This window comes from Rhinoderma darwinii, unplaced genomic scaffold, assembly GCF_050947455.1.
Source record: "Rhinoderma darwinii isolate aRhiDar2 unplaced genomic scaffold, aRhiDar2.hap1 Scaffold_2013, whole genome shotgun sequence".
NCBI classification, from domain to species: domain Eukaryota; kingdom Metazoa; phylum Chordata; class Amphibia; order Anura; family Rhinodermatidae; genus Rhinoderma; species Rhinoderma darwinii.
In genome coordinates this window covers 20,170-44,427 of record NW_027462369.1, presented here as the reverse complement: position 1 = coordinate 44,427, position 24,258 = coordinate 20,170, and the positions used below count along the sequence as shown (strand labels likewise).

The 24,258-nt window shown below is 43.0% G+C and overlaps 1 protein-coding gene across 1 annotated transcript in view; it reads left to right on the top strand.

The window, feature by feature from the left end:
• Positions 1–8,272: 8,272 nt before the first annotated feature.
• The window catches only part of LOC142701179 (phosphatidylinositol 3,4,5-trisphosphate 5-phosphatase 1-like), a gene marked incomplete at its 3' end in the record, with an annotated part of 34,387 nt that continues 18,401 nt past the window's right edge, over positions 8,273–24,258 (top strand). Inside the window, exons 1-4 of the mRNA XM_075848132.1 lie at positions 8,273–8,419; positions 8,788–8,935; positions 17,244–17,406; positions 21,175–21,315. Of these exons, the coding sequence (XP_075704247.1) occupies positions 8,273–8,419; positions 8,788–8,935; positions 17,244–17,406; positions 21,175–21,315 (599 nt within the window). The remainder of the gene's footprint in view (positions 8,420–8,787; positions 8,936–17,243; positions 17,407–21,174; positions 21,316–24,258) is intronic.

The window sequence follows — 24,258 nt, the reverse complement described above, 5'->3', positions numbered from 1 at the left end:
TCCTCCAAGAAATGTATGCATACATTAACAACTGGGTGTGTCCTTGCACAGACTGACCATGTCCGATCATAGCTGACAGAGTTAAAATGTGAAGGGACACACCTCTTTGACAAGGGGGATTGTAACACCCAGCTGTCCATTTTGTTAATACATTTCTAGGAGGAATAACAAAAGAATGGCACAATACAGAGTTGTAAGAAAACATGTTCCAGAATTTGATGGGGAATACAAGTAATTACTAAAATAGACATGTCAGGAGAGGTTACCGCTCCTCTTTAAAGACCACACAAGCTTTGGCCTCATTTTATCATTAAGTTACTTTGTTTTAACAGGGAATAATCTTTCTGTGTTGCACTTGCCAAAGTGTATATACGGTACCATTGTAATTTAGTTTGTTTGCTGGGATAACTCTATTATATAATTTGTAGATGGAATGACACTTTTAATGCTCTAAAAATAGATTTTATGTTATATAGCCAATCCCTAGAGCTGGCATCTGCGACCACCCCCCCCCCCAAAAAAAAACCAACATCTGCATGCCCCTCCTCCTTTAACTGGCTTCTGCTAATTGCATGTGATGGCCTTTCGCTATGGTTAGCCTGGCAAAAAGAAACATTTAAAGGGTTCTCTCAGGACAGACTAATCACTAGGCCATGTCATCAATGTCCAATCATTGCAGGTCCTTCCGCGCCACTTTTTTCGGCTAAACTTTTTTCAGAGGCCGCATGGTTGGCCCACTATGGTCATATATGTTTGACATTAGTTATAATGGTTTTTTCAATGATTTACCAACACAATATTTACTCACAACACGACCAGTAATTTCAAAGCAAGGCTGTCTGTCATTCACACCGACCAATAGTTCCCAACAAAAAAAGTATTTTATTTCATTTAAAGTATACAGTTGTCTCTTTATTATACTAGGCAATGATAAGGCATCCTGGAGAACCCTTTTAGGTTCTGTGACCACAAATCATATATTCTATAAGGCCTCGTGCACACTTCCGACAATGGGCTGCACTGATCGGCGGTAACTCGTTCAGCCCATTGACAGTACCATGCTCGGCACTTGGAAAATAAAATGTTAAATTCATACTTACTTTCCTCCTGTCCAGCCTCCAGCGATGACATTTCATCCATGTCGCCGCTGCAGCCAATCACAGGCTGTAGTGGCGGTCACACACGTCAGGATGACGTCAGAAGGCCTCCAGGGATGACGCTTTATCCCACGTGACCGCCTCTGCAGCCAATCACAGGCTGCAGCGGCCTCTGCAGCCAATCACAGGCTGCCGCGTCATTCTGGAAGGTCGGACAGGAGGAAGAAGAGGGACTCCTCACCAAGACAACGACCGGGTAAGTATGAACTGATTTTTATATTATTTTTAATCAGCAGCCTCTTTTCTCTATCAGTGATTGATAGAGACAAGTGGCTGCCGATTAGTGTAATATTTCTGTTATGTTTTACTGCCCACCTGCGGGTGTTGAGCAACAGCTCCGTCACACACGGACGGCACATGGATGCCTTCCGTGTGCCTTCAGTTTTTTTGACGGCCCCATTGACTTGCATGGGCCTCACGGTCACGGAATCCCGGGCCAAAGTAGCACATGCTCTACTTTGAATCGGAACGGAGCAACGGACCGTAAAAAAAACGGAAGTGTGCATGGCCCCATTGAAATTAATGGGTCAGGGTGCTAGCCATCAGAAAAACGGCTAGCACCCTAAAGGAAAAAACTGAAGTGGGCATGGGGCCTTAGTAGCAATTTTCTAATATAATGTGTTTGGCAGAATCTCTTCTTTGCTGCTTATGCAGACCTATGTTCCTGCTGTCATTGCTGTAAAAAACATTCAGCGCACTACACCGGGAATTCTAATGCTCAAGTTGGTTGATGTTAATGCGTTGACTCTCTGAGGAATTAGGATTCCACTTTATGTAACAATTTGGTCAGATTTTTTTGTAAATTTTTAATGTCAGGAAACGCCTGGAAAGCTAGCTCCTTCCTTAACAGCTTCATAAAGCAGACAGAAAATGCTATCAGTTCTGACTTAGGAGCTATTTTTGGACTCCAACACTAACAATTTGGCTACATAACATGATGTGAGTTAAAATATGTATTTTATTTACGAGATTATTTATCAGCCAATATATCCAACAGGACAAATTCTGACTCTCCAAAGAGATCTTAAGCTCAACCAGCATCATGGTGTTTGAGCAAAAGAGCAGAGTTGTAGTTAGATCTGCCTTCACCTGGGGCAAAAGATTCAGTTTGCTGCCCTAACCCTGTATCTAAATAACCTGGTCAAGGCAGAATCGGTTGTTGGCGCTCTCCTGGTATGGGGCACCCAGGGCACCTGTCCCGTCAGCCTTCCCCTAGCTATGCCCCTTCATGAATATTGCACTACAGTTGCATTCATTACTACAGTAACAGGTTTTGAAATGCCAATCCAACAACATAGAAGAAAACACACCTTACATTTGAGAACTTTACAGCCATACCTAGATGAAAACTTATATTTTTATCCACTTTTGCATGTGATTGAATTTTCCTTTGATAAACCTTACATGCAGCAGAGAGCCTTAAATTGCCCATTTAGTTGCTAATACACATTAGATTAATATTGGCTGATCCCAGCAATCTAATGTGTATGGGGATCTAACTATTGTCCCCTGATGGCAGATGGCAGGGGTAATAAGGTAATCACCATGGATTTCAACATGCCCGATCCTTTTATTGTACCTGGACATATGCCACATTAAGAAATTCTCTTTCTGCCACTGCTACTGCAGGATATGGTTGAGTAGCCTAGCTGTTCTCCACAGGATCATGGAGATCCAAAGTAGCCACCTGCTGGCTGCAGCATCAAGGCAAAAGCCCCAAAAAGCAGTACAGTGCTTAGGTAGTCCATGAAAAAATTTCCAATTTTAATCCATAATGATCTCCTGGAATTTTTAAGTATAGACAACTAAAAGGCCTAGAACACAGCAGCAAAATGTAAAACTTCCAGCTGGGGTTGCAACACTGGAAGCCAGGCTTGAATTTTAGTATATTTTTATTACAGAGCCATCCCTTCTATTTTGATTTTTGGGTTTGGAAGTGTTTATTATTTTGGGGTACTGTTATTCCATATTTGTCTGGGTAAGTGTACAAAAAGCGTCTTGAACAACTCATCCAAATAATCTTAGTTCTATCGGTGGACTCATCTAATAAAAAGCACCTTGTGTAGCCGCTAGTCCTCACATCCTTAATTAAAATAGTGGAAGTTAAGTCTGACTCGTACATGATGCAGCTTGAAAGTAAAAGGAAGTTTATTTCATATTTTCAGTTAGAATATTCTGTGAACATTTAGAGGCAGTTTTACCACCTTTATACTCCACACACACATAATTGAAACCCTGTGATAACTAGATGATGCTCCCCAAACAACTGATATCACAACTGGGCCACAGTTGTCCATTCCTTTATGAGCCGCATAATGTTCTGGGAGACCATCAAACGAGAATCAGGAATGGCTCCCCTTGTGTAATATCACATAGGGCATTCGGTATTGTTACACACAAAATATAAGATGTCTAGCTACATGTCCTCTCCTATTAGCTATTTAGCATTTTAGGGCGGCTGATTGGAAGTAGTGGGATATTAGTTGGATAGAGTAGTTGCTTTTCTGTTGGGAGGTACACAATTAACTTTCCAGTTGATTCACTTGGTTTTCACCAATAATTTTCGGTATTTTCCATGTAGTAGCTAGTATTCTGTACTAGTCTGACATGTGTTATAACAGAACAAACAAGCTGTACAGTGTCCACCACACAATACATTTCTAATAAATTTAAGGTAGAAACTCATCTTATTTTTATATCATTACCTTGGGAGAACCTAATTTATATTACAACATCAGATCCCAACTATATACCAGAGGTCAGAAACAGTTTTGGACTGAGGTTCCCAAGCCCACCTTCCCAAAATTATTCTGAGGACTCCCCTTCATCCATACAGAACATATAAATGTCCACTTTTATTTGCAATGTAATCTTTGTTGCTATCATTGTATACACAGGACATATCATCAATAACGTCTAATAGGTTATTTATTAATCAACCCACAAGAAATAGACCCTAGTGAGTGGCAAATAATGGTCTCCAAAGTCAAAACCAAATAGGGGTTTTCCGAAGTTATTTTACAGCTGCCTGGGTCCTATTTGCAGCCTCCTAACATATGATTGTACAGTCTGTACTTGTATAGATGGTGATTCCGATAATTGGTATATTTTAATAATCTTAAGAATACGATGTTAATGCGTTAACCTAATTAATATATATATAGATATCTGTGGGCCCACATTTGATAAACCTATTCATTACAAGGATTGCTTATTTACCTTCAAATACCCCTGAACTTTTCTTTAACTTGAAACCACAACTTTAATTCACCGACATCTATAAATGTCATTGTTGATATCATATCCATGGCCGGCCTTGGATACGTTCGACCAGTGCGATCGCACAGGTTGCCAGCCGCCACCCTGCAAGAGGGGCGCCAGCGGGTGTGTGTATCCCCGCGCCGTTGCAACTACCACCGGGTCAGGTGCCACTCACTAACTGCTCCCAGGGCAGGCCTTAGGCAGTCGCCTTTCCGTCCGGGCGCTTCTTCACTTAGTGGCCTTCGCTACCGCTGTAGCAGCCATAGCGGCTGCTAGTGGCGACACCGGGCATGAGGGCGGTGGCTGCCGCTAGCAGCCGCTGTGGCTGCTATAGCGGTAGCAACGGCACTATAGCAGAGCAGGGAGGTATGCTATCTACTAGCGCCACTGTAGGTCCCTGAAGGAGCGGAATCCCCATGTGGAGCGCTGCTTGATGTCTCTGTCCATATATGGACAGTGACATCAGGGGAAACTCCAGGAGCGGAATCCCCGGCCACATGGGGATTCCGCTCCTTCAGGCAGTTACAGTGGCACTATCTATACTGGAAGGGGGGGTTGCTATCTACAAGGGGCTGTGGGCTGTGTGGCACTACCTACAAAAAAGGACAACTGTGCAGGAGCACACAAAATACCCAGCTTTCCCGGCTATCTAATAAATGTGTGGAAATAAACTTAGGCTGGGTTCACACGACCTATTTTCAGGCGTAAACGAGGCGTATTATGCCTCGTTTTACATCTGAAAATACGGCTCCAATACGTCGGCAAACATCTGCCCATTCATTTGAATGGGTTTGCCGACGTACTGTGCCGACGACCTGTCATTTACGCGTCGTCGTTTGACAGCTGTCAAACGACGACGCGTAAAATGTCTGCTTCGTCAAAGAAGTGCAGGACACTTCTTTGAAACGTAATTTGAGCCATTTTTCATTGAAGTCAATGAAGAACAGCTCAAGATTACGGGCGTCAAAGACGCCTCGCAAAATGCGAGGAGGAGCTTTTACGTCTGAAACGACGCAGCTGTTTTCTCCTGAAAACAGTCTGTCTTTTCAGACGTAAAAGGAAGCTAGCGTGTGCACATACCCTAAGATATAACTTTTATTTAATCTAGCTAAAAGGATTGATCCTTTAGCTATACTAAATAAAAGTTATATCTTAGTTTATTTCCACACATTTATTTGATAGCTGGGAAAGCTGGGTATTTTGTGTGCTCCTGCACAGTTGTCCTTTTTTGAATGTCTATTGCCCGCCAGCTATCAGGGTCATATCGTAGTCCTTGCACTACCTACAAGGGGGCTGTGGGCAGTGTGGCACTACCTACCAGGGGGCTGTGGGCTGTGTGGCACTACCAACCAGGGGGCTGTGGGCTGTGTGGCACTACCAACCAGGGGTCTGTGGGCTGTGTGGCACTACCAACCAGGGGGCTGTGGGGCACTACCAACCAGGGGGCTGTCTGGCACTCCCTACCAGGGGGCTGTGTTGCACTCCCTACCAGGGGTCTGTGTGGCATCCTCTACCAGGGGTCTGTGCGGCACTCCCTACCAGGGGGCTGTGCGGCACTCCCAACCAGGGGGCTGTGCGGCACTCCAACCAGGGGGCTGTGCGGCACTCCCAACCAGGGGGCTGTGCGGCACTCCCAACCAGGGGGCTGTGCGGCACTCCCAACCAGGGGCCTGTGTGGCACTCCCTACCAGGGCGCTGTGTGGCACTCCCTACAGGGGGCTGTGTGGCATTACCTACAGGGGGCTGTGTGGCACTCCCTACAGGGAGTTGTGTGGCGCTCTTTACAGGGGGCTGTGTGGCGCTGTTTACAGGGGGCTGTGTAGCGCTATCTCCAAGAGGGCTGTGTGGCGCTATCTACAAGGGGGCTGTGTGGGCTGTGTGGTGCTACCCACAAGGGGGCTGTGTGGCGCTACCTACAAGGGGCTGTGTGGTGCTACCTACAGGGGGAATCTGTGAGTGGTGGGCTGATGGTCATTTTACTGTCAGTGGTGGGCTGATTTTTTTTTTGCCTTACAAAAAACGTGTGTGAACATACCCTACTAGTGTAGTGCTTGTTCTTAGCCGTTTTCTGTCTTTCTCAAAACAATTTTTGGTAGGGGGGCCCTGAGGAAATTTTATTGTTCCAGTGCTGCCTCGAGTCCGAAAAGGTTGGGAAACTCTGTACTAGGCTACAGGATCCCGTCATGGAGCAGCTCAGTTCGTCATGGGAATGGGGGCCTAGGTGAGTACAATTTTTGTTTTTGTTTGGGGGCACTGTCTACAAGGGGGAGGTGGGGGACCGTATGGCACTGTCTACAAGGGGGAGGTGGGGGGGCTGTATGGCACGATCTACAAAAAGGAGGTGGGGGTTTATGGCACTGTCTACAGGGAGGCTATATGGCCAAATCTACAGGGGGGCACTATATTGTGTGGGGGCCACTAAGCGCACATTATACTGTGTAGGGGTACTACAGGTGGCATAATACTGTGGGCACAATTAGAGGACAAAATACTGTGTCTTTGAAGGGGATGTAATATATTATATTATTAAATATTATTATTATACTGTATGGGGGCACTAAAGGGGCATTATAATATTTTTATGGGGCATTTTTTTTTTAATGATGGGGTGGGGCACCAAAAGATCATTTCACACAGAGCGCCATCTATCCTAGGGCCGGCCTTGATCATATTACATCTATGCTATCATTAACAAACAAAAGAGGTGACACTCTGCTAACCACAGGACTCTTATGCAGGCTGTACAAAGAGCCACCGGCGATGGTATACGAGTATATGATTGGTGTTAAATAAAAGCTTGTACAGAAGTCAGTGCGGTCAGAATGTGTTAACAAAGGATGTTACAATACTGCATCAATTTAGTCTTTTTTGGGTTATTCCCATCTAAGAAATGTATAGTATATATAAGGGATGTGCTATAAATGTCTAATAGATGAAGGTCCCAGCTCGGGGACTCTCACCTATCTCCATAACGGGGGTCACTCAACCCACATATTGCTCTGAGGCAGCTTCCGGTGCATTATATCCCAAAATATTGTACCCCCTGACCAGGACATGCTATAGCTATATTACTATGTATTTAGCACAGTTGTATATGCTGTATGCTTCTTTAACATGCTGCCCTGCAGAGTATAGATCAGCTAGCTACATATACTCTTCAAACTCGAGGTCCGCACCATACAGAGCTACGACAGTCATCCCCAGCCCAGAGCCAGACCAGCATACAGTGAGTTATGACAGTAGTAGTAATACCCATGCCAACGAACAGCCACCCACCCCAAACATTACCAGTATTTGAACCTCGCTTGGGTCATGCGGCGTCTGTTCAGGACCTCTGCCTTTCTGGACCTGGACAACAGTGACAGTAGTAGCCACGACTGGCCACTGATCCACCACCGCAACCTGAACGGCGCCTCACATGTATGGTACTACATTGGACTCCAGTGCAGGCAGTGCATTCGAGCGAGGTGAGATGGCTGTGGCTACTTCTGCTAGCTTCATTAAGATGTGGCAACAGTGGCACGGGACCCCGTACTCCTTTGGGCCATTCGTGCTCTCACTCCCAGCGACTGTGATCATTACGCCACTACCTACCATCCTCGAAGTAACAGTCAGACGAAACGTGATGAATGGACACTTCCTTTTATGATTTTGTCTTCAGGTCCATCCTTTGATTGGCTAGTGTTCCTACTGCTTTTTGTCTCCTGACTCTGATCCTGATCTTGACCCTGGTCTTGTTCCTCGATTATGCTCCTCTCTTTCCTTTGAATTTGTCACTTGGTTCCTGTAATTCTTCTCCTGGTATCGGCTCCTGGCTACATTCCCGACCCCACTACAAGCAATCGGTGACTATTATGGAGTCTGCGACCTGGGATTTCAACCGGGAAAGTTCATACCTCCTTGCTAGAATTAAGGGTGAAGAGCAGGGAGCTTCCTTAGACTCTGCACCCAAGATTACCCAAGTGCCACACCGATTGCAGCTTAGAGGATCTACATTTCTGGTGAGAATCGTAACACATGTGCCACCATATGAGTCCGCATGAACCACCATATTTTCCCCAAGAAGCAATTCTCCGCAATACAGCATCGATTGGGAAAAAAACTGTTTTCCTTTGTATCATTTTACAAAAAAGTTAGATCATTTCTTTGCTAGTATCAATTGGCCCTGAAAGCATTAAATGTGGGTCTTTTCACCTTGTACATATTTATTTACTGTCATGCTACATATGCTGTATTACGGTCTGCTGTGCTTATATTGAGAGTTATTAGTCTCTCATGTATCTCCACAGCACTATTCTCTTTAATGCTACTATTTAATGGTCCTAACAACTCGTAATAAAAGAGAACTAACATGAATATTTCTATGCAGGCATGTGAAGGAGTTCCCATGCGATTTTTCACAAACCTACAGGAGTTGATTGACTTTTACAAGAAGGAAAATGTGGGATTGGTCACAAATCTACAGTACCCCATACTGCAAGAGGAAGAGGGACCTGAAGATCTAGATGAAGACCAGGGTAATACATTATAGATATATATTGTATATAAATGTGCCCAACCCATATGCCATATTAAATTTCAATAATAACTGGAGCCTCATTAACACCTGCGTTTTATAGTTCCGTATCCTGTCTGTGTGTGTGCAGAATAAAGAGCCAATGTTATTCTATGGAGCAGTACACAGCTCAGTATTTTTATGTGGACATATTCTCGTATGGCGGGTGTTTTTTCCCAAACATAGCGTACTCATTTGGATGCCAGAGTATGGCCATCAGTTTCGCATAGAAGTCTATGGAGTGTATGTGTACGGATCCATACTTTGGTTCTGTATTTGTCATTTAAACTACTGGCAAAGACCTCACAGCATGCTGTACCAACACAATTATACAGACATTAACATGGGCATTGCAATCTCTGTGGCAAATGGCGCGTGAGCTACAGAGATAACAAAAGTGACAATTCCACACCACATCTAGGTATGGTCAAAGAACACCCAGAACTTTGGGACTCAAGAGGCATGGTATATGGACAGGCATAGGAAAAGTGCAACATGGGAGGCTATCTGAAGGCTGCGCACCCTGAATTACATGAGCTCAGCGACCATGACAAGGGTGTTATTGGTGAGTCCGTGACAACACCAACAGTGTGCCATGCCACCTCTCATCCTTATGTTTTTATAAGGTACCTGCGGATGGGATTAGATCAATCCTGAAACGTGTAGTAGTAGATTTATTAAACCACCGTTGAACAATACAGAGTGTCTTATGCATTGACAGCGCCCGCAATATACCCGGTTTTGTTTTACACACATTTGGTAGATGTTTACATATTGGTATGGCATTCTTCTCAGAAGCTTTTCCGATTGCAAAAGATATGTGCGATAACTGGCAGACAAAATCCATTCAGCAGCTGTCCTCATAAAAGAGTAGAGCTCCAGCAATGCTGCAGGGAAAACCAGCAGCTACAATATGACTGCAGGATAGGAAAATGTTATAAATAAATAACAGTGTGTATTTCTAGATTTCTGAGCAGGGTGGACTTGGATATGACCCAGGACCCACATAGTAGGGCCATACAGTCCATAGAACACTGCCACATACCGGAGAGTAGTATCAATACAGTAATATCCACTCTAACTTTTTTTTATATTTAATATAAAACAGATTCAGGATTTTATTCCATTTGATTATATTGATTGCATCTTCCACTGAACTTTTCTTCACATTTTTTCATAATGCAGTGTTCTGAGCCATTCATTTCCTGCCATTCTGTAAACTTTACACACGTTTACTTTATAAACAAATCTCTTGTTGTCAGCATAATGGAAAGTAGATATAATCTAAAACAGTTATTCAGATCATTCTCCCTTTATTAAATTGCATTTCCACTAAAACTCATATATTCTATTGAGCATTGCATAGTTATACTATTTCTTCTATGACTGGTAAATGGAGGTTATTACAGCTCCCGCATGTGTTATGCAATACTATTTTCCCCCAAATCTGTCTTGAAGGTCACGTTAGATTGTTGGCTGAAACAGGAGGGCTTTTTTCTATTGTGTATAGCCAAAGTGCAGCAGTTCACAAAATGGAAACAAACATCAGTGTACACAGTGACTTTAAAGTATTTAGTGGAAAATGGGGTATCTTTCCATTAACATGTTGTTTGGATTAAATTGACTATGCTTCTTCACACAGATATATCTCTGTACCTATGTGCTACGAAAAGGTTAATAATATCAGATGTCTGATGTGCGCAATAATACAGTTATATTGTATCGTCATGGATGATAATAGTTCTCTGACAACAGATGTCCGATCAGACATTCCTTGCCTTACATGATCATAAACATGTAACAGATTATGGTGATCCATTTTGACAGAACCAGTAGACATAGTAGGTTGGTATTGATGGATTTTAATAGCTTCACACAAGCAGTTTTGACTTTACATTTTCCTTTTTGGCTTTTTTTCCCCCAACTATATTTTGCATTACTTTGCATCCCTTTAGAAATAAATGGAATTTTTCGACAAATATTCTTTGACCAAATGAATGTAAACAAATGTAGGCGTGAACCTAACATGTTTTACTTTTTTAGTAGATAGTAGTACATGTTACATACACTACCGTTCAAAAGTTTGGGGTCACCCAGACAATTTTGCGTTTTCCATGAAAACTCACACTTATATTTATCAAATGAGTTGCAAAATGACTAGAAAATATAGTCAAGACATTGACAAGGTGGAAATAATGATTTTTATTTGAAATAATAATTTTCTCCTTGAAACTTTGCTTTCGTCAAAGAATGCTCCATTTGCAGCAATTACAGCATTGCAGACCTTTGGCATTCTAGCTGTTAATTTGCTGAGGTAATCGGGAGAAATTTCACCCCATGCTTCCAGAAGGCCCTCCCACAAGTTGGATTGGCTTGATGGGCACTTCTTGCGTACCATACGGTCAAGCTGCTCCCACAACAGCTCTATGGGGTTGAGATCTGGTGACTGCGCTGGCCACTCCATTACAGATAGAATACCAGCTGCCTGCTTCTTCCCTAAATAGTTCTTGCATAATTTGAAGGTGTGCTTTGGGTCATTGTCCTGTTGTAGGATGAAATTGGCTCCAATCAAGCACTGTCCACAGGGTATGGCATGGCGTTGAAAAATAAGGTGATAGCCTTCCTTATTCAAAATCCCTTTTACCTTGTACAAATCTCCCACTTTACCAGCACCAAAGCACCCCAGACCATCACATTACCTCCACCATTCTTGACAGATGGCGTCAGGCACTCTTCCAGCATCTTTTCAGTTGTTCTGCGTCTCACTAATGTTCTTCGGTGTGATCCAAATACCTCAAACTTCGATTCGTCTGTCCATAACACTTTTTTCCAATCTTCCTCTGTCCAATGTCTGTGTGCTTTTGCCCATATTAATCTTTTCCTTTTATTAGCGAGTCTCAGATATGGCTTTTTCTTTGCCACTCTGCCCTGAAGGCCAGCATCCCGGAGTCGCCTCTTCACTGTAGACGTTGACACTGGCGTTTTGCGGGTACTATTTAATGAAGCTGCCAGTTGAGGACCTGTGAGGCGTCTATTTCTCAAACTAGAGACTGTAATGTACTTGTCTTGTTGCTCAGTTGTGCAGCGGGGCCTCCCACTTCTCTTTCTACTCTGGTTAGAGCCTGTTTGTGCTGTCCTCTGAAGGGAGTAGTACACACCGTTGTAGGAAATCTTCCGTTTCTTGGCAATTTCTCGCATGGAATAGCCTTCATTTCTAAGAACAAGAATAGACTGTCGAGTTTCGCATGAAAGCTCTCTTTTTCTAGCCATTTTGAGAGTTTAATCGAACCCACAAATGTAATGCTCCAGATTCTCAACTAGCTCAAAGGAAGGTCAGTATTATATCTCCTCTAAACAGCAAAACTGTTTACAGCGGTGCTAACATAATTGCACAGGGGTTTTCAAGTGTTTTCTAATCATCCATTAGCCTTCTAACACAGTTAGCAAACACAATGTACCATTAGAACACTGGAGTGATGGTTGCTGGAAATGGGCCTCTATACACCTATGTAGATATTGCATTATAAACCAGACGTTTGCAGCTAGAATAGTCATTTAGCACATTAACAATGTATAGAGTGTATTTCTGATTAATTTAATGTTATCTTCATTGAAAAAAACTGTGCTTTTCTTTCAAAAATAAGGAAATTTCTAAGTGACCCTAAACTTTTGAACGGTAGTGTATCTTATTTGGCACATTTCTTACAGGGTACCTCAGATTCAAGTGACTTGGTGCATAAATCCACACACATACAGCACACAGAGCAGATGGCAGCTTTTATATTCTATTGTAGCGAACAATTGTAGAGAATCAGAAAACACTACAGGCGTATTCTATACCAGGCATTGAGCCTTAGCAGCTGCTATGGCTTGACAACTGAGCTGTCAGCTGTGGGCCAACACGCGTTGCTGCGGCGTTCTCCCTGCTAAAGTTGGCAGAACGTTGTTCAGTCTGGAGCCTGGTACGCCAAGGCTGTATTCTGCTTGCGCTGCGCTGCGTGGCTCCAGCCACAGGATCGGTACACGCTGTAGCAGATGACATCACTCCTCCTGGATATTAAAGTAGAATTACTCCTGTGTTGCTGGAATGGCTGCTATGCTCAAAGAATGGGAAGGTGAGAATGTGCAGAGACCAAGAAATTGCAGAGTCCAGAGGTCCCTGTCACTGCTCATTCTTCTGAAACCCAGCTAGTGTCTAACCCAGTTTCACTTGTCCCTGAAACAAACATACCCCTACCTGAGAAATTTACTGACAGATGGTATTTCTAATCTTTTCAGATCTTATTTCTGCCGCTCTCTTTTTGTCTCCTAAAGTCCTATACCTATCAAACCGACCAGATAAAGGTGGGCACCATTATTACCTAGCTAAAAGGCGAACCTCTGTCCTGGGCACAAATACTATAGGAACAGGATAGCCCTCTCCTAGATCTTAATGCCTTCTTAAATGCTATGGCTATGATCTAAGATGATCTCCACAGAACAGCATCCATCGAGTATACCATCAGCTCCCTATGTAAGGGTCCAAGGCCTGTGGATTACTATATTATGGAATTTCAGTCGATTGCTGCCGAGACACAATGCAATGATGGAGCACTGAGGCTACAATTTTGTCTAGGGCTAAGCAACCAGCTGAAGGATAAATTAGCTTGCACGTGTGTTCAGTAGTCCCTGAAATCTGATCCAGTTGTCCATCCAGATCAACCTCCGACTTTTTGAGCCACGTCAGGAACATATGAGCCAGCCCCTTCCACATGGTTAGTTCCATCAGAATCGTATTTAAGAGCCCCTGGGGCCTCTAGTTCTTCTGAACCTGAACCAATGCTGATTGGCCAAACTCAACCTGCTGTTACTAGTGAGGAGCGTCACAGGTGACACCAAGCCAATCTCTGTCTGCATTGTGGACAACCCGGACAATTCCTGAGCACCTGTCCGACACAGCCTCCTCGTGCAGATAAGCCTACTCCTGCTTCTGTCTGCAGTACCACTCTGCTACTCATTTCACTGTATCGCTTTCCTTCCATTTGTCCTAGAACCAAATACTCACCTCAGCAAACCTCGATTCTGATGCCAATGGCTGCTTCATGGACACTAGATTCGCTGAGCTACTATATTCCTCTTCAACACAAGGAAAATCCTGTTCCGGTTAAGATAGTGAATTGTTCCACTCAATTCTGGCCCATTAACCCCATTAGTGTTCCCTGGCTAACCTCTCATTAATTGGTCCAGCAGTGCAATTCCCTTTCCCTCTTTCTACATACATTCATATTGCCTGCCTCCTGAGACCATCTGTACCTCTGTCAAGACCCTTCCGAGATGTTTAATTCCCCAGAGATCTCCTCCCAGTTCGATCCAGGTGTCAGGTTATTAATCCCCAGTGAGTACCATATATTCCAGAACGTATTATGTAAAAAAGAAGGTGGGCTCTCTCCCTCCCCATAGGATCCATGATTGCCCGCACTGATCTTCTCCTGGCGATTAAGCTTCTCTTTGACCACATTTTGCTATTGTCTTCGACAAGGAATTCATCTAGCCTTCTACTTTTCCTGCATGAGCCAGGACTTTTAGTTTTAAATTATATCCATTACTACTATCCCCATCCTATGGTCTCAAGCTCCTTCAAAGACTAAGGTCTGCCACGATTTTTTCTACATTAGACCTGAGGGTTGCTTATAACCTTGTCCGCATCTGAGATGAGTGGAAGACCACCTTTCGCCCTTGCTATGGACATTTGTAATACCTGGTGATGCCTTTTGGGCTCTGTAATGCCCCTGCCTTCATTTTTTTAATGATATTTACAGAGATTTCATGGCCATTTTTGCGATTATTTATCTAAATAACGTCCTCATCTTTTTTGCATCGTTTAACGATCACCGAATACATATGAAGAAAGTTATTAACTTCAAGAAGCTTTTGATGATCTCAAATACAGGTTTACTTCGGCTCCAGTTGTCATCCACCCAGATCGATCTCTACCATTCATTGTGGACTTTGATGCCTCCGAACTAGCTGTAGGAGCCGTCCTCTCCCAGATAGTGGGACCAGAAGGCCTTACCCATCCCCTTCTTCTCAAGAAAATTTCTTCCAGCCAAGAGAAATGATAATGTTGCTGATTTATTATCTATTAAACTGGCATTGGAAGATGCCTTATCCTGTTTATACTCCACTGACCCAGTCTCTCATCATGCTGATGTTTCAATCTTGTAAGAGAACTGAAAACCTGTCAGTGATTTTATGCTGTCCTCTGAGGGTGGCACAAATTAGTGACAGACACTCTGATTTCAGTGGTCCATCACTTATGTCTGATAGTTAAGTAATTTGCAAACTTACATTTAAAACGTTGAAATTCATAATGTTTTGTTTTTTAAAAGCATTTAAAAATGCTGAGAAAATTGTGTGAAAAAGACCTCGATGTTTAGAAGGAGGTCAACAGAGAAAGTCAGATGACTGGGTAAAAGTGAAGGAGAGCAAAATTGTTCATTGCTACGTGTTATTGGTTTGGGTGAATTGCAAGTGTTTCAGGGCTGGGTGAGCAATAATCATGATGAGAAAACAAAGATTTAGTTTGAGCAAAGGAGTTTTCCCACTAAGAACATTTGTCACTAAGACCCCCATCGATGAACCCCCTTTCCTCCTCACTGCACGATCGTAGTGATGAGAATTTTAAATGGAGCGACGGTCGTGTATATGCCCAGACGCTGCAAAGTCTATGGGGTCAACTGAGACAGCTGAGTGTAGCATTCAGAGGGAAAGAACAAACCAAATTCTGGAACAATGTCTCCGATGCTCTTTTTTTCTCTTTACCGGATAAGTGGCTGTCAAGTTTGCCCTTGGAATTTTCTTTTAATAATTTTTTCACTCATCACTAATCTAACTTCTGTTCTCTGCCAGTTACTGATTCTATCCACGAATAATTACTGGATTTCCACAAGAGATTTCTGTACCGGCTGTCCAAGATAAGTTGACATTTTTTCCGGATAACATCATTAGTCTCCAGCAATTCCTCAAACAGGCCCAGGAACGTCACACCTTACAAGCAGATTGCGAGATGCAGGATTCTCCTAAATTTCTAGACCTTCGTTTTCCCTCCATGCCCAAAAAAACAGGTACAAAAATATATTGGACCTTACAGTATCATCAGACAAATCAATCTGGTTGCCTTCAAGCATCAGACGCCACCTTGATTCTCCATCCATTCAGGTTTTCATGTGTCACTGTTAAAACCATTAATCAAGTCCTGATTTTGTCTGGGATTCTTCAAATCCCAGAAGGTACTGTAGCAGCTCGCAATATCTGATTGCCTGGAAGGGTTTTGAGTCTTTGAAAATTTGTGGGAGCAACTTCGCAATATCCAAGCTTCAAGATTAATTACAGAATTTCATGCTTCTTATTGTGGTCCAAGTGGTCTTAGGTATGGAAGATGCCTTTAAGGAGGGGTCAATGTCAGTCACAGGCCGACACAAGCCAGGTGGCGTTTCTCCCGGTTTAGCTGGCAAAGTGGAGATGTGGCGTCACCATGGCAATGGGAAGCCACGACTCTCCTTTGCTCATGCTATGCCGCTGGATTGGGATCCGGTGCGTGGGGTCACTCCTCCTGGACCTTAAAGGGGAACTGCTCCAGTGTTGCAGTGCTTGGTTATCAGCCCTGGTGGTGAGTTTCCTTGCATTTGTTCCATTTTTACCCTGTAAATTTCCTGTGTTTGACACGGCTATAGTCTTAACTTTGCTTGATCTGCCTTGGCCTGACCCGGACCTTGCCTTTTGATTCTGATTACTGGACCTGACGTTACCCATCTGTTACCGACCAGGATCTGTTTGACCACAAAACGGTTTATACTTGTCGTCAGCAGCAGAACATCTATTGGGTACTATCCTAGGGACTACGACATGTAAGTATTACCGGCAAGGTCCATACCTCCCTGCAGGGATGAAAGGTAAAGAATGGGGGATTTCTTAGACTACGCACCCCAGGCTAGCCTGCGCCAACTAAATAATGGTCCCCGTCATTCATTATTCCTACTGCCCTGCCAAACTACTCCTGAACTGTGCGCAACTCCATATCCAACAAATCTGCATGGTGCCACTAAAGTATGTTCATCCTACACTGTGCTACTCTGCTTTCGGGGACTGGCATTCAGGTATGCTCTTGGGCTTATAGTCTAAATCAGAGCTTTACATGACAACTCATGTCTATTGATTCTAATGTTTGATTATGCAAATTCCTTGAAGCTAACCATTGTTGTCATCTGTACTTTGTATATAATTTATCACAGAGCCAGTTCCCCCGAATGTACCTCCAAGGAGTGTTGTCTGTACTTTGGCATCAACAGAAAGTAAAGAGTTTCCAGTGACTACAGAAAAAGCAGAAATTGGAAATGACTCCATGCTCCTGTCTGACACCTTGTTACAGAGAATGCACGGCATTGACACGCGCAGGTAGACCTCTATGATATTTTTCATTCTTATTTTAAGGGGATACTTTTTCTAAACAAAAATGTTACAATTCCTTGATGAAGTTTACTATTCAATCTATGACATGAGTCCCTATTTTCTCAAGGAATAAAGATGGCAACGATGATTTATGATGGTTTTAGATTTGTCATTTGATTTTCTAGATAATATGACAACCTACCAGTAGGAACGTGGCTATGGGTAGTGCAGAGGTAGCAGGCACATTAAGGCCCTCATGCTTAAGGGGGACCAAATCCGACCAGTAGTATATATGGCACATAGTACAGATACAGACTTGCTGGGCTACGCTGTTTCCGTAACTCCCATAGTAGTGAATGGCAGTTACAGAAGCAGCGTAGCATGCTACGCTGTTTCCGTAACTACTATTCAGTTCTATGGGTGCAGTGAGTTACGCTGTTTCCGTAACTCGACAACGTACGCTGTTTTCGTAGCTTCCGAGCTCCGGAAACAGCATAGCTCATGGTGCTACGCTGTTTCCGTAACTCCCATTCACTGCTATGGGAGTTACGGAAACAGTGTAGCTCAGCGAGCACAAGGCTGTTTTCGTAACTCCCGACCACCTAACCAGGAAGTGGCCGGGAGACAGCGGAGCCGAGTAAGATAGAACTGGGCATAGGGAGCCCCGTTCTAGAGATAGATGCGGGTCCCAGAGGTGTCCTTCATGGGAAAACCCTATAAATGCCGCGGTCGCTATTGACCGCGGCATTTAACTAGTAAACGGACAGGAACAGCGCCATTGCTCTTCCTGGCCGTTAGAGCAGCGTGTCAGCTGTAAAACCCAGCTGACACCTGCAGTGTATGGAGCGGGCTGAGTGCGTGAGCCCGCTCCGCTCCAAACATCATCCCCTACCCGCTCCATGATGTGCCGGCACATCATGGGTCGTGGAGGGGTTAAGTAAGAAGAGGTCAGGGCGCTATAAAACTGAGTCTTATAATCTGAAAAATACGGTAGATCTTATATATGTACATAGTTAGGGCCTGTTCACATCGGCATTGGAGTCTAAGTTAGGGACCTCCATCACAGATCCAGCAAAAAAATGCCAGAAACAATAGCGCATTATGCTCCGCTATTGTTTCCAGTAAAACCACAGACACCCCCGATGGAAACCCTATTAAAGTCAATGGGTCCCGCCGCCTGCTGGTGGTGTCCGTCATACAAGGGAAACACTGCTTCCGATATTTTCATTATTCTGCTTCTCTGACGTAGCAAAACAACGAAAAGACCAACACAGATGTGAACCTGCCCTTATTATGCAGATATAATTTCTAAATAACATCAGAGAATGGCCTTTACAAAAACTCAACAGAAAATTTTGCTTAATTATTTCTAGTGCAGAGAACGGTTTATGTATTTTTTTGCAGTTTTTTAGATCCCTGTTCACCATATAACAAGGATATTTCTGTACGTCCTTTTAAAATCCATAAGAAAATACAGGTTGGTTTATGGCAAGCTACAATAAAGGAAGGAGAACTGTGCATCTAAAAAAAATAATACTATCTATCTATCTATCTATCTATCTATCTATCTATCTATCTATCTATCATCTATCTATCTATCTATCTATCTATCTATCTATCTATCATCTATCATCTATCTATTTTACTATCTAGTGAGTATTTGTATAGCAGGACATTCCAAAATGTGCTCCTTTATATATGGGCCCCATAACACTGACAGCTATATTGCTACCATAACACTGAGTGACAACCACAATGTCTGTCCCAAACACTGTCTATAGGAATGCACTGAGCAGCTTGAAAATCTCTTCAAAATGTCTCCAGTCAAGCGTGTTGCGTTTTTGTTTTTTTACTTTCTACATGAAGTGTTTTCTGAGCGATTTTGAAAAGAAGTAACTTTTTAAAGGGTTAATCTGGAGACATTAAAATTGATAGCCTATCCTCCGGATAGGTCATCAATATCTGATTGGTAGGGGTACAAATCTCATCACTCTTGCCGATCAGTTGTTTGAAGGGGCGAGCGCTGTTTCTCCTCCATTGCGTACACAGCTCCATACTGTATTACACCATCACATTCGTAGCAGCAGTGGACAGTATTACAGCTTCCTCTATTCACTTGAATGGGAGGAAGCTGTAATACTGTTCACAGCCGCTACCAATGTGACAGTATTGTGCAGTATGGAGCTGTGTACGCAATGAAGGAGAAGCAGCACTCGCTGGAGAGCTGCAGCCACTTAAAACAGCTGATCGGCAGGGATGCCGAGAGTCGGACCCCCACCGATCAGATATTGCTAGTCTATCCTGAGGATAGGTCATTAATTTTACGTCCCTGGACAAGCCCTTTAATGTTTTTAATAGAAAAAAGTCTTACTACAAAAAGTCTGTCTGTAGCCCTAGCTTGAGCAGCTACTAGAGGGCACTCACTTCTAACTTACTACTCCTGTACTGATCTCTATGATCAATGGAGAGTGAGAAAGTGATATCGTAGGGTAAAACGGACAGGAAGACAGAAGGGTGTGTGAACGAAGGGTTTTGAGTACACTCACTTTCTTTAGTTGTGCCTGATAGTCGGCACAACACAAACTTGTGGAGTATTTAGACTCAATCGGTTGGCAGTCTGCTGGCCTTCGAAGTGGGCACTGGTAGCTGGTAAAGACCAGCATGGTCCAATGAAATAAAGAATTCCAAATGTTCAAAAAAGGGGATAACTTTTTAATAAGTAAAATGTATGCATATAACACCATGTATTAACTATGCTACGCGTTTCGACCCAGTACCTGGGTCTTCATCAGGCATATCTAGGTGTACTGGGTCAAAACCCATAGCATAGTGAATACATGGTGTTATATACATACATGTCATTTTATTTATTAAAAAGTTTTGTATCGTCACCAACCGTGAGGTTGTTCCTTCATTACGAATCATCTTGGTAATTGAATTCGGTGCAGGAGTGCCTTCACAAAAAGGTGATCCCCTTTTTTGAACATTTGGAATTATGATCAATGGAGGAAAGAGAACCAGCACCAGCTCTCTGTTCTCTGCATCAGAAGGATGCTGCTGTCTTTTGACAGCCATATATTTTTGTATGACTGGCAGTATCACTGTGCAAGAGCTACTGTTGATCAAGTTGCGGGGCATTGTGATGCATGCCCTAAGGCAGGAGGCAACTGTGCCCTATACAGCACTGCCTGCCCTTTGTCTTGGTCCTAGTGTCTACATAGATATATAGATATATATGTTACACATCAAAACTTTCTTATACATATCTAAGCTGCTGAAAAAAACTTATTTTGAGGAAGGTGAAACACGTTATTCAGTCAGTGCCCTCTCACTTCCTCTTCAAAATAAGGTACAAGCTGATGTGTATTTTGAGGAATAATGTAACCATTACTGTAAATTATAAGAATATCAATTGTCAATTTGGACTTCCTGTATAAAAGCAGTCAGTCTGTAACGTTCTGCTTTTATATGGCCACAGAACTATGTGACTATATACATAGAGAGATTTTTTATCAAGATGATGACAATGCTGCTCCAATTTAGCAGTACAATATACATAGACTGCAAAGACATAAGGAATGAAACAATAATGCACAGATACTGCCCCCTAATGCTGGAAGGAAAAGGAAGTATTGTATTTTATGATAGCTGTCTATTATATTTTATTTGCTATGCACCGGGCAAGCCCTTCAAAGTAAAATACTATACACAGTCCTAAGAATATATTTGTTGTTAGTGAGTATAACAGTTCATAAATCTGTATTTCTGATGCAGTGTATCCGAGGAACACCTACAGGCAATCCAACAGTATTTGTGTCTTCACATCACCAGCGATTGTGAGATGGTGCACAATGGATCTCAGAACCTCCCTCAGTTTAAAAACCTTCTGATGTCTCTCTGTACCGGATTGTACAGGTAATAGAAATTATAATCATATTGACTAAGCTCAAGATTAATATAACTAAACCTCAAATTACATATGGGCTATGTTGCTACACAATTTAAAACATTTTGATTACTTATAATGCATTTCCTCCAAACTAAAAGAAAATCATGAAACATCCTCATTGGTCAAGTTGTTAAAGAGTTTTTTCCCCAGCATTTTACATTGACGGCCTATTAGAGTGTGATCAGTGGATCAACAGAACAGAGGGGTGGCCACTCCTTCACCTGACACAAGAGGGCCATACACGTGTGGCTGTGTCTGGTACTGCAGCTCGGCACATTCAAGTGAAGTGAACAGTGCTTCCCCTTCATTCTGCTTTTCGGTGGAGGTCCGAGGGGTGGAAAAGGACAGAAATAAAGTAAATTTCTCAGAAACCCCTTTTAAAATTTGCTAAATCACCGCTCGTCGCTAGTTAATGAAGGAGTATCTGCCCATCTAATAGAAACCTTACCCTTGTTTCATCACCATATATACCAAATAAAATAATGCTTGATAAGGCTGAGTTAGACGAGTTGTTGCCGTCTTTTTAATAGACTCTGTACGAAGTCAGATGTCGGTGAATAAGTCGGTCTTTTTCCGATCGCTGTTGGGTGCAGTTGTTGGGATAACTCAAAAGTTTTTCATGACAAACAGACCAGAACCAGTGGGCATGCAATTATATAACCAGCTATGGTAGCATATGAACAATTATGAACTTTGGTCATTTGTTTCCTCTGTTTTTCTATGATAAACTCAGCTTTTTTCTTCCAATTATCTGTCATCTGGTAAATGTATATATAATCTGACTATATATACTGTATGATCAGTCAGAACATTACATACACGATTGTATACGCAAATAATTTTATTGTTTTTAGTTTGTAATTTTGTTTTACTAAAACCCAAAAATATAATAAAAATTTGACTTTTGCCACATGGGCAAAGAACTAGGCCATGTTCACACAGAGTTTTTTTGCAGGCGGAAAAATCTGCCTTAAAATTCCTTCAGGAATTTTGAGGCATATTTTGACCTGTCTGCACACTCTGTGCCACGATTTTCGGCGCGTTTTTCGGCCTCTGGCATTGAGCGCCGCGGGCAATAAACGTAGCGAAGACCGCTTTCTTTTCCTCCCAATGGGTGGTCAGAGATGGAAACGCCTGAAGAAACGGCATGACGCTTCTTTTTCCCGCGAGCGGTTTTTTTCTGCTCGCGGGAAAAAAACGCCTCTGCCTCCAATTGAAATCAATTCTTTGATCGTTCTTTGATGTCGTTTCTGACACGGTTTTGTGTGAATATACCCTTATGGCCTGTACACACAGAGTTTTTTGCAGACAGAAAAAATCTGCCTCAGGGTATGTTCACGAAAAATCGGAAGCAGAACGCCTCCAAACATCTGGCCATTGTTTTCAATTAGAAAAACGGTGTTCTGTTCCGATGGGCCGTTTTTTTACGCGGCCGTTTTGAAAAACGGCTGCGAAAAAGAAGTGCAGGACACTTCTTGGGACATTTTTGGAGCCGTTTTTCATAGACTCTATTGAAAACGGCCGTAAAAAAACACAGCGAAAGACGCCACGAAAAACGCGAGTGGCTTACAAAACATCTGAAAATAAGGAGCTGTTTTCCCTTGAAAACAGCTCCGTATTTTCAGACGTTTTTAGTCTAGCGTGTGAGCATACCCTCAGAATTCCTAGGAATTTTGAGGCAGATTTTGACCTGCCTGTGCTTTTTTGCCATGGTTTTCACAGCGTTATTCGCAGTGTTTATCACCATCAGCCATTAATGCAAGGACGGCGGGCAAAAAACACAGCGAAAAACACTCTGAAACGAGCGCCGCAGCTTTTTTCTGCCTCCTACTGATTTCAATGGGAGGTCAGAGGTGGAAATCGCAGCAAGAAAGGACATGCCCCTTTTTTTCCCCGCGAGCGGCTAAAAGCCGCCTGGGGAAAAAAACACCTCTGCCTCCCATTGAAATCAATGTGGAGCGATTTCGGAAGATTTGGTAGCGCCAAAAAAAACCTCAGTGTGAACAGGGCCTTAAAATGCTATGCTACAGGCTTTCTAAATGCATAAAAAGCCCTATATTTGTAATATATTTCCCATAAAAAATGCTTCTAACAAATAAAGTAAGTAGTCAAGACCAACCATGGTCTTCTAGGGCACAGAAAGCAGGTGGGCATGTTAACCCTTTAATGCTAGTTACCATTTCATGCATTTCTTTGTACATACACTGCAATGACGGGAACATGAGCCTGGAGATCTCTGCTTACTTAATAGATATCTTAGTAGATGTAGCAGATGTGAGTGTTGCAGCCTCCTCCCCTGTCTGTGCACATCTGGGACAGACTCGCCCTTCAGTGGCTACTCCTTCCATTGTAGAGATGCTTTAGAAGAGTATATACTCAGACCAGTTACTGATCCACTGTCTTCTGCAGCACAATCTAGGGCCATGGGATAAGGACATCTCTTGTACGTTTCTTGCAAACGAAATCTTCCTTTTACTTCAGTGTCTGCCTCCCTGCTGTCCCCTCCCTTTTACTGTACTGCGTGCAGAGGGAAGACAGCCAAGCATCACAGCACAAAGAAAAGGTATGGAAAGGAGGGGGCAGTGGGCAGACGAGTTTGGTGGCAGCCCTCTGAGGTAAGGGGAAGTGCAGCATCTTCTCCTTCTTCGATTTCTTTTTGCCCGTTTACCCTCCTATGTTTCATGTCATTGTGTGATGCATCTCATACACAGTGTTCTTGTCTCATCTCCCTATATCTTCATGTCTCCCACCCAGTGAATAGCCCCGGCTGAATTTTTTACATTACTCCTCTGCTCTCTGCCAATTCATGAAAGTAATTTCCCTATTATTGGGCCTATGAGCTAATACCCAACACCTTACGTGAATAGCCAGTAATGGATGATTTATGGTCCTTACATAAGGCCCAGTCA